At 46.2% G+C, this 13949-nt stretch overlaps 1 protein-coding gene across 3 annotated transcripts in view; it reads left to right on the top strand.

The window, feature by feature from the left end:
• Window positions 1-13949, top strand: part of HIBCH (3-hydroxyisobutyryl-CoA hydrolase) — a 1493921-nt gene that overhangs the window by 1149767 nt on the left and 330205 nt on the right. For all 3 annotated transcript variants that reach the window (XM_069615663.1, XM_069615664.1, XM_069615665.1), the window contains one exon: window positions 7511-7597. In XM_069615663.1, coding sequence (XP_069471764.1) covers window positions 7511-7597 — 87 coding nt within the window. The remainder of the gene's footprint in view (window positions 1-7510; window positions 7598-13949) is intronic.

The raw sequence follows: 13949 nt of genomic DNA, 5'->3' as shown, positions 1-13949 counted from the left end.
TTATTCCTTCTTGACCTAGATTCCAGGTCCTCCTGCTTCTCGGTGAGCTCCTTCAAGGCCCTCTTCACTCGCGACTTCTCCCTGGGGATAGAGGCAGACTCTTCTGTCACTCTCGACACCCTCCCTTCCACTTCTTCCAGCCTCTCGCCATGCTTCTCCAGGCGGACTTGCATGTGGTACACTTTACAGGTGAGAGAATCTAGCTTCCCATCTAAGGATTGTATACTATTCTGCAGTTGCGTAAACATTTATTTTATGCCCTGGAATGCAACTGCCGGGTCCTGAGGTGGTGCTGAGGGATGTGATTCCGGTGAGTCTTCCATCGTTGTGGTAGTTTTGTTCTCTGAGACTGTGTCGAAATGCAATTTCGTCTGCCGCTTGCCCCCTTTGCCGGATTTGGACAAGGCGCTTGACTTGGATTCTGTGTAGCTTGGCACCCTATAGCAGCAGGTACTTGACCTCAGTTGTTTGCTTCCCTGTAACCTTCCACTGTCTTCAGGGAAGAGGTTGTGGCTGTTCCGGTGTTTTCCCTCCTGGTGTCCCCCCTCTGGACTGCCTTTATGGGGGGTGGATCAATATCAACTGATATTTTCTGAGTGTGGGTAGTTTCGTGGGTCTGCCAACCCTGTCTGCTGATGTATTCCCCCACTCCTCTTGATCTGTCTGTGGGTCTGCGGGATGCGGGTCGACCAAGGCGAATGCCACGGGTCTATCCCGCAAAGGATCGGACAGGCGGGTGGGTTCTGCGCTCTGTAGGCTTTTGAGTAGTCACTGACTTATGGGGCGAGCAGGTGAGTGTCCCCAAGTCCTTCACTGGGCCCTTTTTACTCCCGGTGTATCTCCACACCGCTGCAGTTCTCTTAGTCTGCCCCGTATCAGGGACAGCCTGTGGATTGCTCCAAGAGTTTATAGTGTTCCGCCCAGTGGCCGGTGCTGACAGCAAAGCCTCTCACAAGGCAGGTGTACACTCACATACCATCTGCGCCTGAGATCTGCACAGGCTGTTGCCAGTTCCGTGCTTCGCGGTTACACACCGTTGGGGCTCTGCCAATCTTCGCCCTGAGGCGCTGTCCTCCTGAGGCACCCCTGCAGATTGCAGGCATGGGCCAGTGCACATGCGCCGTGCTGCGGTGCTATCGGGATAGTGAGGGTGTAGTAGGGCGGATGTCAGCGCCCTCTGTAGGATTCCACTGATCTAGGGTTCAGTCTCTGCCCCCAGCCTCCGCGCGCCGGTTCAGTGCCTCGCTGAGTGGGGTGGCCGTCGTCCCTCTGGCGCTTAAGGTTCCGCAGGGGGTGGCAGCGGGTCATAGAGTATTGCCCTGGGTTAAAACCTCCTCTGTAGTGCCGGCTAGGCCCCCTGCCCACACGGGACAGTGCTGCGGCGCACATTCAGGGCTGCTCCTCCCCCACCTCTCGATTCTCGTGGGATGTCCATCGTGCACTGTGATGCTACCAGTTTGGGGGTTCACCGGCCCTGATTTTCTTTAGGATTGCTCTAACCCAACGCAGCATGTGTTCACCGCACAGAGCCACTGTGCAGAGAGAGATTTCAACAAGAAAAACCGCCAGATAAAGAACCGGATATTTTAGGTGCAGTGGAGCTTCACAGGCCCATGGCCATCTTGGTCGGCCTCTCGAGTGCCCCCCCTTGGCAGGTTAACGCATTGAGTATTTGACACCTAGGTCTCGCAGCCTTTTCCTGGTGGCTAGAAAGGTTTTCCGCTTTTGTTGGATAGCCACAGATAAGTCTGGGTAAAGGTGGATTCTGGCAGAGCCGAGGAAGAGGTCGCCTTTTTCTCTCGCCGCTTGAAGAATTGAATCTCTATCCCGGTAGTTCAGTACTCTTGCCATGATGGGGCGGGGAGGAGCACCTGGCTTGGGTTTGGCTGTTAGGGTGGGCTCTCTCTATTGCAAACTGCGGCAAACGTTTCGGGGAATTCAGAAGCGAGAATAGGATACATAGGTTATTGCGCCTAGAGCGCAATTGCAGGTCCTCAGTCTTCTTGCTGATGTCTAGGACCTGTCTGGCCAAGGCAGTCACCTCCGTTCGAAGGGCAACAATGTCATCTTCAGCCACCCTCACCCTAGTCTCTACCTCCATTACCCGGGCGTCGGCTTTCTCCATGTGAGCTTTGATAGAGCATATGGTTCCACTCATGTCATCTAGTTTCGAATCCCTCCTGCATGTATTCCATCATTTTTTGCGATTCAGTAGCCGCGGGGGGTACAGACACGAGTGTCCCTGGCTCCGATAGGGGTTCACTCTGTTTTGACGACGCCTTTGGAAACATGTTGATCGAGCCTTGCTTTTTGTTAGCTCCTTTGGTCATGATCCCGTCAGCCAGGTGGGAGTTGTACAGCACCCAAAGGATCGGCCGAGACAGATTTGCACCAGGAAGATCAGTCCAGTGAGTAGCGATGGAAGGCGGGGATGCCCAACATGTTCTTCAGTTGAGTGATAGGGCACCGGGGTCACATGTCTCAGAGCGTTGCAGGGCTAGGTAAGTCTGAAGCGTAGGCGCAGCAACCGTAGGCCACTGAAACCCGAGGGTGATGAAGAAGGCACTTAGCAACCCAGGGTGAGAAGGCACGGTCCCATGTGCAGGATACCAGGAGATAGGGCCACATTACACGGAAGGCGGTGAGCCATGGCGCTATAAGCGCCATGGCTCATGCCGGTAAAATACCGGCACCGCCTTGGCGGAAAGGGGATTTACCGCCCCATTCCAAGGTTGGAGGGGCGGTAAATCCCGCTTCCGCCATTGCCCTTCCCCATTCCCATTTCTGCCCCATAGGGCTCTATGGGAATGGGGAAGGCGCTAATTACGGCACCGCAATTTTGCGGTGCCGTAATTAGCTCCGAGGTCCCTTAGCGGGTTGGTTTTTAACGCCTGCAAAAAGCAGGCGTTAATGCACCAACCCGCTAAGGGACCTCGTAGTAAGGCGGTAATGGTTAACGGTCACCGTTACCATTAACGGTGGCCGTTAACCATTACCGCCTTCCGTGTAATGAGGGCCATAGTCTTAGTGTGACCGAGGTCTATTTTTCAAAGCAGAGCAGGGTCCCTAGGATTGACAGTGCAGATAGTTATGACCAGTAAGGTCGATCCCGACTACACGCGAGCGGTTTGTGGCCTCCCACGTATAGTAGGGTGATAGATGGTGATGCAGGCAGTCAAGGTAATCACCTAGTAGTTGGACGTGGGTTCAGCCCACAGCCATATGGACAACTGTAATCACGCCGTAGGAAAGTGTTGAACTCCAGGGTGGTGCAAAGACATTTAGTAAGGAAGGGGGAGAGTGCAGCGTGCGTTCCTCAGGCACAGATGGTGATCGGGGTTCCCCGAGTGTTAGCAGGCTAAGCGGCACGATATTCAGTTCGCTGGGTGCCAGGACAGGGATGTCCAAGGTGTTGGCTGCAAGACTTGGTATAGGAGGGAGCTGCGATCAGCAGGTTAATGGGGGCTGTGCTGGTCAAAAGGATGCCGCTGAGGCAATGTCTGGTTTGTTTGAATGATTTGCGGCACAGCGGGTGCTAGTCCATCATTGCCCTATCGTACAGGAGTTGTATCTTGCTCCCCACACACCCCCAATGGCGGCAGCAAAGCAGTAGGTTTGGAGTGGTGGGTGTGCCAGCAGAGCATGCGGTATTGTGAGCAAGGGGCCCTGTATCTTAAGTCCTGGTGGAGGGATGGTGCCTCACTTCACGCGCCATCCCGCCGTGAGTTAACTGGACCGACATTCGGGTCTGCAGGGCAACAGCAGAGCCAACCGAAGGGGTGCACCTCTAGAGTCGCGGGACCTCTAGAGGCTGTTAGTGTAGAACCGAAGAGGCCTGGGAGGTGCGGAGTCGACCGTCCGTGGGCACCGTGAGTACTGCACAGAAGCTGTATGTTGCAGGCAGGACTTTGCCAGAGGTTGGTGACGGGAAGGGGTCGCCCCAGGGCATACAATCAGGAGACCACACTGCAGGGGGCTGAGGGATCTCCAGTCTCAGCCTCAGTAGTGCGAAGTGGCCTCAAGCATGGGCGTGCAGCTCTGAGGAGCGGCCGCCCCTCCCCCATCTGGGCCCGGAAGCCCCGACGCTTGAGTACGAAGAAGTCCACTCACTGTGGAAGAGCGGTGCAGGGCGCCATGAGGAGGCCAGGCGGCAGTTCAAAGACAGTGTTTTCTCCACTATCGTCCCCCTCTGGGACACGATAGTTGGGCAGGTCCCGCAGCAGACTGGGGGGTATAAGTCTGTGAATCTTGGAGGAGAAACGCAGAACCAACAAGGAAGAATCAGAAGGATCTTCCCCAGCACGGAGCAAAACACTTAAGTGGCCACACAATACGAGCGCAATAGTGCCACCCCATATGAGTGACAACTTTAGACATTAATTACACCAACATATAAAACAAATGCAGGAACACATAAAATTACAGTCCGTTCTGTTTTATAATTTTACAGAACAAGTTTGAAAATGAAGATACATTTAATTAGTGACTAGAATAAAGTGAATTGTGAAGTAAATGGACCATATGCGCATACCAATTAGCAAAATAGGATAGTGTTCTCAACTATAAGGTTAGTAAAACATAATATATGTAATATTTAACGAAATATAGTGAATTAGCTCTCATTCTAATGAGTGGCTTGTATGGCCCCATGTAGTGGAACACTGCTGCGTCCTGTAAGAAGTACAGAATTAAAGAATTAGACGATTGCCCTATACACTTTACCACGAGACTCAAGTCAGTCGGTTACACTTGTCATAAAGAGATAACCGAGATTCTCGTGAGAAATCCAGAGTGAGGTTTTAAGTAGTTTCCTGTTTTTCCTTGTCTTGTTGCTCTCTTATTTTAAAGAAGCCGGGGTTCACCAGACAAACTCTCAAAGTTGGCGAGCAATCTATCATCCCGGTGAGGGCCTGTTAAAACATAATTTGAGAACGTCTTGGATAAACGTATTTTAATAAAATGCCGAAACACGACGTGCCTAATTAAGGTACTGGTCAACCTCATTGGTTGACTAGTCACTTTTCGCATAAAGGACATACCTTTACGCCACTGAGTAACTATATGCCCTAGAGAAGGGCATCATTGGGCAGTAACATAATTTAACACCTAGTGCTGAATGTATAAGGTATGACACATGTGGTATCTATTATTATAAGTTCTGGGTAATTCTGCTCACTCTGAACTAATCCATGTCAAGGTTACTATATGTGTGAGTAACTGTTGATAAGCCTTGGACTTTCAGCAGCCCCAGGTACCGATCAGGTTTACCCAAAACCTTAGCACAGTAAACATGAGTCAGGTTAGGTACGCTGGATATGTTGCTAGTCCTGTTGTGGGTATTGTTTGGCTAGTTGCCAATGATGTTCTCCAAGAAAAACAACGGTAAGATCTGGTAATCAAAAAATGCCTATATTACTAAAGGTGCCCTTTATGTTCTATGGTCTCACTCCCCTCTGTAGATCCGAGAGTGATCTGTCGGATATGTGGATGTGACAAGCGAAAAATGATACACACAGATAAATAATACACACAATTCACAGAAATCAAGTCATCATAGAAATGATCCCATTTCGTGATCTGTGTTCAAACCAGTTAAGGTTGTATGCATTTGGCAAATAATTCTCGACTTAGTCTGTCGAAGTTTTCTCTCCTTGTCTTCTCCCCGTTTGCACAGGGAGATTTTCTTGAGTCTGATGAATCTCAGGTCTTTCTTATTGTCTAATTGGTGTTTGGTCTGCCAGTGTATCGCAAGAGGAAATTTACAGTCTTTGCTCCCAATTATGGATAATTGTTCTCGGATACGGATTCTTAAATCTCGTATTGTAGTTGCAGATGCATACAACGGCATAGACCACATATTTGGAACGGCAGTTAATATTGTCAGTGATCCTGATGGTTTTATCTTGCGGGTCGTTGAATTGGTGAGTGTCAGTGTGCGCGTATCTGCACATCGTGCACGTGCCGCACTTGGAGAACCCTTGTCGATGCGGTTGTAACCATGTTACCAGTGGGCCAGTGTGGGCACTCAGAAGAAAGGATGGACTTAGTGTGCTTCTTAATGTAGGTGCTTGTGTATATATAATCTTATGGGTTTCGTCAAGGTGACTGCAAGTGTCATTGTCTAGCAACAATAAATGCCAGTGTTTCCTGAGAATCGTGTTCACCAAATGACTGTCTTTAGAAAACTGTGTCAAAAAGCAAGTACGGTTGTGTGGTGTGTTTGTTGATGTTGATTTGGTGATCAACATTTTATCTCTACCTATCCTCGAGGCTAGACTTTGGGCTTTAGTTATACACAGATTTGGATAGCCTCCTTCTTGAAATCTGTTTCTTAGGAGTTGATATTCTTGATTGAAGACATCTGAGTCTGAGCAGTTACGCCAGGCTCTGATAAATTCACCCGTAGGGATATTATCAATGACAGATTTCTGGTGACAACTCGTAGCAAAAAGTGTAGAGTTGACCTCTGTATGTTTCTTGAAGGCACGTGTTTTGACATCTGAACCATCTATATATATTGTTAGGTCCAGAAAATCCATTTGGCTTTTGTGGCTGTTGCAGGTGAGGATGATAGCTTATTCATTGGTGTTCATATTTTCAACGCAGGTCACAAGGTCTTCATTCGTACCCTTCCATATTATAAAAATGTCATCTATATACCTCTGCCATGTAACTACATGGGAGATATAACTGGGGTCTCGGTATACCAAATGGTCCTCGAACACACCCATGAATAAATTTGCCAAAGCTGGTGCATACTTGGCACCCATGGTGAATTCTTGAGTTTGTTGGTAGTGTGTATCATTGAAAATGAACCGCTTATGATCCAGCGTTAATTAGCATCCCTACATGCGAAAATATGAGGCAGAACTGTCCTTAAATGTATGTTTAATGGTTTTAATAACAAAATCATGTTTGATTGATGTGTGGAGAGCTCTAACATCCATTATTATAAACTGTGCCAAATTATGTCTTATTTAAATTGGTGGTTTTTAGCAAAATATAGTTACACAGTGGTGTACTAACCTCTGGGCACATAGATTGCTGCTTTGTCTTGAATGTTGGTGTAATGTATGTCTAATGTTGTCACTCATATTCATATGAATGTTTGATGTATTGTATTGTTATAAGATTTTTAACAAAAACAAAATAAATTGAAATATATTGTTTTACAAACAATGTTCTGGTGTAAATGTTGATGATTTGTGAAGAGCTCAGCAAGGACCAAGTGTAATTCGAAATCCTTTCAGTGTCAGAGAGGGACAACCTGTTTCCTTTTTGTATTTTTGCAATATATATCTTCACTGCTTGAGACAGGTCCCCCGACAACAAAAAATTGGGAAGCCCCCATACATAGTACACTCTTTAAGGTAATGCAGACACAGAATATCACATTCTTAAAATAACTACAGCATGAAAACATGCTATGTACAGTGTGTCTGTGTTGTATCTATAGTATGTTTCCTGTGCTGTTTTGAGTTTGTTTATTTGTTTTTTTCTTTTATTATAGTTGCCTGCCCTAGAAAAAGATTTAACAATGTTGATTTCACCCTCCAAAGAAGATGTTGCCACCATTCTTGACTCCTATCACACAAAGGTAATATGTTTGCTGGTGGAATGATTTCCTACCAAGGTTAATATGTAATGTGCTTGTTTTTATGTCAAGTAGGTATGATTATTCTCTTACGTGTTTGAGGTATTTTAGTATTGTATGTCATTTTATTATCCATTTTGAATCACTAAGAAATCTGAAACGTGAGAACTACAATAGATAAAAGAGTAATACACAAAAAACAATAACATTCGGAGCATCATCAGACGTGTACATGATCACCTTACAATCATCATATAGCCATAGGGAAGAAAAGCAAGAACCCTGAGATCTCCAGAACTACATTTTTTCTCATGGGACCGCATGTATCAGGACCCCTTTGTTTTGGATTGTGGAGAAGGGAACCCCAAGGATTGGTGCTGAACTACATCACTTTTGAACTGGAGAAAAGTGTACTATGAACCTTTTTCAAGGAACTTTCTTATGCCTGGGGGGAAGTGAACGTAAGTTGTGAGCTAAACGCAGCTCAGAACTTTGAGGTAAAACACTGTTTCTTTTGACTTTGACATCCCTACACATTGGATCATTGTAGTTGTGAGGGTAGGTTTTGGACACATACAGACTTTTAAGTTGCACTCTTTGACTCAGACCTTCCTTAGTTTTGTTCTGGTAGGAACATCCCACCTTAGCTAAGGACAAGTTAGCCCTTCAACATCCTGACATTTAAGTTAATAAATATTCCTTTGTTTGAACTTGAAGTCTGTTTTCTGTGTCGTAATTCATGATGCCTTCACAAATGGTGGCAGGGGTGGGATACAACTCAACTGATACAAGTTGGGGAACCCTACCGTTTGAGATACTAACCGTCACAGCATCAGACCCCTCACTAGCTACTGAAGGTTCTATCGGGTTTGATATCTGTAGTCGTAGGGATGAGAATTCCTCCTGGTGAAAGAAGACTGATACCCACTGACTTGATATTGATTCCACCCACGGATACATACATCAGACTAGAACCCAAGTCAGGGTTAGCATGGAGATTTGGAATTGATGTATTGGCTGGGGTAAAAGACCCAGACTTCCGAGGTGATGTTAAGGTTCTGTTGCAAAATCACAGAAAGGATCCATTTCGGATTCACCAAGGAGATAACGTGGCCCAAGGGGAGCTTGAGAGAGCAGTGTTCCCAAAGTTTTAAGGAAAATCTGGGGAGGAAAGCACCGACAGAGGAACTTGAGGCTTTGGAGAGGCTGATGAGATATCTGATGGTCCTCGCAAAGCTGAGCCGGAGATCTACGGAGGAAGAGCCTGAGACCCTCCCTGATTTAGCCTTTGCTCAAAGAAATGACCCCTTGTTGTTTGATGCCTTTGCACAAGTTGTATCAGAAACAAAGAGTCCTAGAGAAAGGGTACCTTTTTGTTTTTAGTGCTTTGGTGGCATAAGCCACCTAATCGCTAAAACATTGTAATGGAAATGTAAAAAAAAAAAAAAGGAGAAAGGGGTGTTCGGGAGCAGTGTATTGCATTGCCATGGTAACTTGCAGTGCGTGACAGTGAAATGACGAAGCACCATTTGGGCTCTTACCCTCTCTGTCACGTCTGGCGGGCTCCTTCTGTTGTTGTGGAAGATGTGCAAGCTCTGAAGTAGGAGCAAAATCACTGCACTTAACTATATGCCGTACATTATTTTAATTTGTATGCACCAATGCTCTTTTGCACTCAAACTTCGGATGGACTATGTTTAGTCTGCTATGGAGTGATCTGTTTTCGAGCCAGGCACCATCCGTGGCACGCGCATCACGTTCACGAGGCTGCGTCTATGTACACTCCTGGCTCCTCCTCAGCGGCAGCACCGTGCATGAGCAACTCTCTTGCCCGTTCACACACACCAAACGCTGGCATTATTCTGACTCCCACTCGGCCACAGAAGTACTGGTGCAACTCCAAGTTAGCAGGTATGGGGCTCTGGGATTCGACAGTAGGAGGCGTGCCAGCCGGGGTCTTCATGAGACTGAACGAGAGGCAGCAGTAGCAAGCATAGGATGACGGTGAGTGTCCATGATACATGCAAGACTGAGCTTGTCTGCCTGTTGCACAACTTCGAATTATGGCTGCACTGGCACCGCAACTTTGCTGTGTGATGTAAATGGAGCTGTCGCAATGCTGTCATGTTGGTAACACTGAGAAAATCCACTGAGGGCTGTTGTATTAAATGGTGCATCCCAGGACCGCCATTAGGCCCGGGGGACCGCCCTTAGGCCCGGGGAACCACCCAGGGCGCTCTACTCACCGTCTCATTGGTAGGGCCCTCCGGCACCGAGAGTACTCATATAGTGGCGCACCTTGGGTTGCCCTGGAAGTTTTCTTTTATTTGTGTTAAATGTTCTGACACCCATCGCCCGGCCCTCCTATCACCAAGTTGCACCTGGGGATCTCGAGGTACACCTTGGTGACGAGTGTTGCGCTGTCACCACCTTGCAAGGCCGCAGTGACAGCATTCACATTAATTCCCCATTATTCCTTTGCATCCCCTCTCTTCAGTCTTAACTGCTGAGTCAGTAGAGAGCACGGCTTCCCAGACTGTGTCAAGGCCGGGGGGATGGGGCAGAAACAGTTGGTTGGCTGACTGTCTGTTACAATTAGAACAGTTTGCAGATGCATGCCGGTATCATCACTAGTTGCTGCAATGTGTCCAGCTACCCCTGCCCACCATTTTGAGGGCGAAGAGATTCTTGGCGTGTTACCTAGAGAGAGTGGAGACTCAGAGAGCAACAGACTGACTGGACCACCGACTCCGAGATTAGAAGGTGAGATAGCACGCAGTATGTGTTTTTTCAAATTAATCCCCCGATGTTCAGTCAGTCTACTTTGACAAACAAATTGGTTCAATTCAAAAGGCACTCACCTTTGTTTCTGAAAGGGACTACTGCCGACTGGCTTGTTTGCAAAATTGTACCTTTTCTGTGAGTGACTTGACTTCTAAGACGTGACAGAATTGACTCTTGTGCGGGGAGAGGCAATACACGTTACAAAAAGTGTGTCAAGAAGCCTTGCCTAGAGTAGTATTCTGTGCTCACTCCTTCTTAGGACCCAGTATGACTTTTATATTATGTCCCTTTCCAGCAGTGTGAGAATGAGTGCCTAAGTTTTAATGTGATAAAACACTCCCACGGGACATGTACTGCACGGTGCAGAACAGAAGGTCGCAATAGCGTCAGCTAAATTGGAGCTTCAGTGGCGCTCCAACGTGTATTTATTTGCATTTCAAAGCAGGAGATTGCATTGGAAGAGTGGGGGGAACAAGCCACGAAAAAAGTCCTGCTACTTTCACCCCCAAATGACAGTGCACACAATTCCACACAGTCTCATTCGTACCCCCAAACTGCCCACCCCTACCCTAAACTATGTTTTTTTTTGGTAACATTAAAGGCAGATCAGATGGCATTTGAACACATAGCAAACAAAAACAGAGGAATCATTACAGTAGCAGAAACTCATCTATGTGAGCTCTGGTCTGGCACTCTGGGAAAAAATACACGCACACCTCCTAATCTGCATTTGGATTGCACCAACTGAAATGACACCACAGAACAGGACATTGCAAGGAACATCGTCAGTTTTGGATACTTGGAAGCACCATGGAAGTGACTTTAGAATAGGTTGCCATAAGTAAGTCAAGTGGCACCTACCCACCCAACTCTACATCCCACTCACCCACCTCACTGACACTCTCTATCCCCTCTCAAGGTTCCTCTCACACACTTGCTTTATTTCTTACCCTTTCACTCGCAACCTTTCTCACTCATATTTCTGCTTGCTCATCATCAATAGCACCCTCTCTTAATAATTTCCTCATTGCTCTTTTCTCTTTCCTTCTCATTCTCTTGCACACCTGCACCCTTTGTCACATCCTACAATGCAACTTTGTACCCTCCTTGCACCCTGGTACCAGTCACATCTATAAACACCAAAACTATTGGCATTGCCAATGCATGTTTCTTTCTGAAACACAGGCTCCTTTATAGGAGAGATACCACCATGGAAGGACAAGTAAAAACACAGTTAGGGATCACCAAGAGTCACAAGTGAGTAGTCATAGAGATAGCCCATTCCCATCTGACAGGAGGCCATATGGGGCAGTCTAAGACTCAAGCACATATAACAAATAAATTCTATTGGCCTTGAATTCACGCTGACATTAAAACCTTTATTCAAGCATGCGCAGTCTGTCAGAAGACCAGTACACATATAACTTCAAGAGTCCCCTTAAAGCCATTACCAATGATTGAAGTTCCCTTTTCTCAGATTGGTACAGATATTGTGAGGCCCTTCCAAACTGGGGAATAAATATATTCTAGTTATTCTAGATTATGCCACAGTTATCCCGATGCCTTTTCCCTGAGAAGCAACACGACACAGCAGATCCTAAAACACCTGCTCCCTTTTTTCTCCTGAGTGGGGTTTCCGGAGGAGATATTGACGGATCAGGGCTCTACTTTCATGAGCAAACTTATGGGGGAAGTTACAGAATTATTACACATTGCCATCCTCAGAACATCAGTGTTTAATCCCCAGATGGACAGCATAGTGGAAAGATTTAATAAGACTCTTAAGACCATACTCAGAAATTTATTTGAAAAAGATGATAGAAACTGGCATCAAATGATACCTTGGGCCCTCTTTACAGTCAGGAAAAGCCCTCAGGCCTCAACTGGATTTTCCCTTTTTAAACCACAAGATGTCTTGGATATGTTGAGAGAAACTTGGGAGGAGAGAATGAAAGCCCCATTTGCCTTTTGCCAGACTGTAAATAGGTTGAAACAACACATGACAGTGGTAAGGTATTTGGAACAGGCACATATGGTTAAGTCGCAAGAATAACAAAAGACCTTTTATGAAAAACGTTTCCACAGATCCTTTTCAATAGGTCAAAAGGTACTTGTCTTGTTGCCCACTTCAGAAAATAAGCTTGTGTCCAAGTGGCATGGACCATATGAAGTAATAGAACAAACAGGTCCATATTATTAGAAGATCTCACAACCAAACTGCTGCCTTAAAACACAAATCTATCATATAAATTTACTAAATGAGTCTCCAGCTATTGTAATATCTTGTCCCCTACCGGAAGACACAGAGAGTAAGGCCCTAATCTCATCTACTTCAATAACAATCAGAAACAAGATCTCTATGAACTCATAAGCCAGTACACTGACGTATTTCGAGAGGAATCTGGAAGAGTGTGGGGTATTTATCACCATTTGGGCACTCCAGTAGGTAAAGTGGTACACCTGAAACTGTATCGGCTACCTGAGCCTAGAAAATAAACCATAATTCAGGAGGTCAAGACATTCTAGAAGCTAACATCATTGAACCTTCTAATAGCCCTTGGCCCTCTTCTATCGTGTTGGTGGCAAAACCCGATGGCAGTTGGAGATTCTGTATATATTTTCATTAAATTAATGCTATCTCTGCCTTTGACACTTGCCCCATGCCCCATATTGATGATCTAATACACCAGCTGGGTAATGCGGTCTTCCTTTCAACACTCAATCTCACAAAAGGATATTGGCAAGTTCCTTTAGATGGCCCTAGTGAAGAAACATCTGCCTTTGCCACTCCCATAGGGTTATTTCAATTTACCTTTCGGCTACATGGTGCTCCTGCCACGTTCCAGAGACTCATGGATAAGATATTACAAGCGTACTCTGAATTTTGCAGAGCCTATATAGATGACATTGTAATTTACATTAAGACATGGGAAGGTCATTTGTACCACCTTCATACCATCATGAGAGTATTGAGAAAAGTGGGACTAACTGTTAATCCTAGAAAGTGCAAATTGGACCAACCTGCAGTAGAATATCTGGGATTTCTTACCTGGGTAATGACACCGTCCAACCACAACTGGAGAAGGTGAAGGCCGTCTTGGATACACCCACTCCAAAGACAAAGATCTAAGGGCCTTTTTGGGACTAATGGGTTACTATCGCAGATTCATTCCAAATTCTTCTAGCAAGACAGCTAGATTAACAGGCAAGTTGAAAAATGCTGAGCACGAAAAGATCAGGTGGGAAGAAGAGGATGGAACTTGTTATACAAGCTTAAAACAAGCCCTATGTCAAAGCCCCGTTTTAGGCCTGTTCGACTTCTCCAAATAATTCATCCTTCAGACTGATGCTTCTTTAATCGGACAAGGAGCTGTTCTGTCACAAACCTATGATGGATTTGAACATCCCATCTTATACATCAGCAGAAAGCTCTTTCCCAAAGAGAAAAACGATTCAGTCATTGAGCTAAACGCGTTGGCCATCAAATGAGCCATAATTCACCTGCAGTATTATCTCTTAGGCTGTAGATTTCGCTTGGTGACAGACCAGAGCTCTCCTCTAGTTACGATTA

This window comes from Ambystoma mexicanum, chromosome 9, assembly GCF_040938575.1.
Source record: "Ambystoma mexicanum isolate Mex_15411 chromosome 9, UKY_AmexF1_1, whole genome shotgun sequence".
NCBI lineage: Eukaryota > Metazoa > Chordata > Amphibia > Caudata > Ambystomatidae > Ambystoma > Ambystoma mexicanum.
This window is presented reverse-complemented; position numbering and strand designations above follow the sequence as displayed.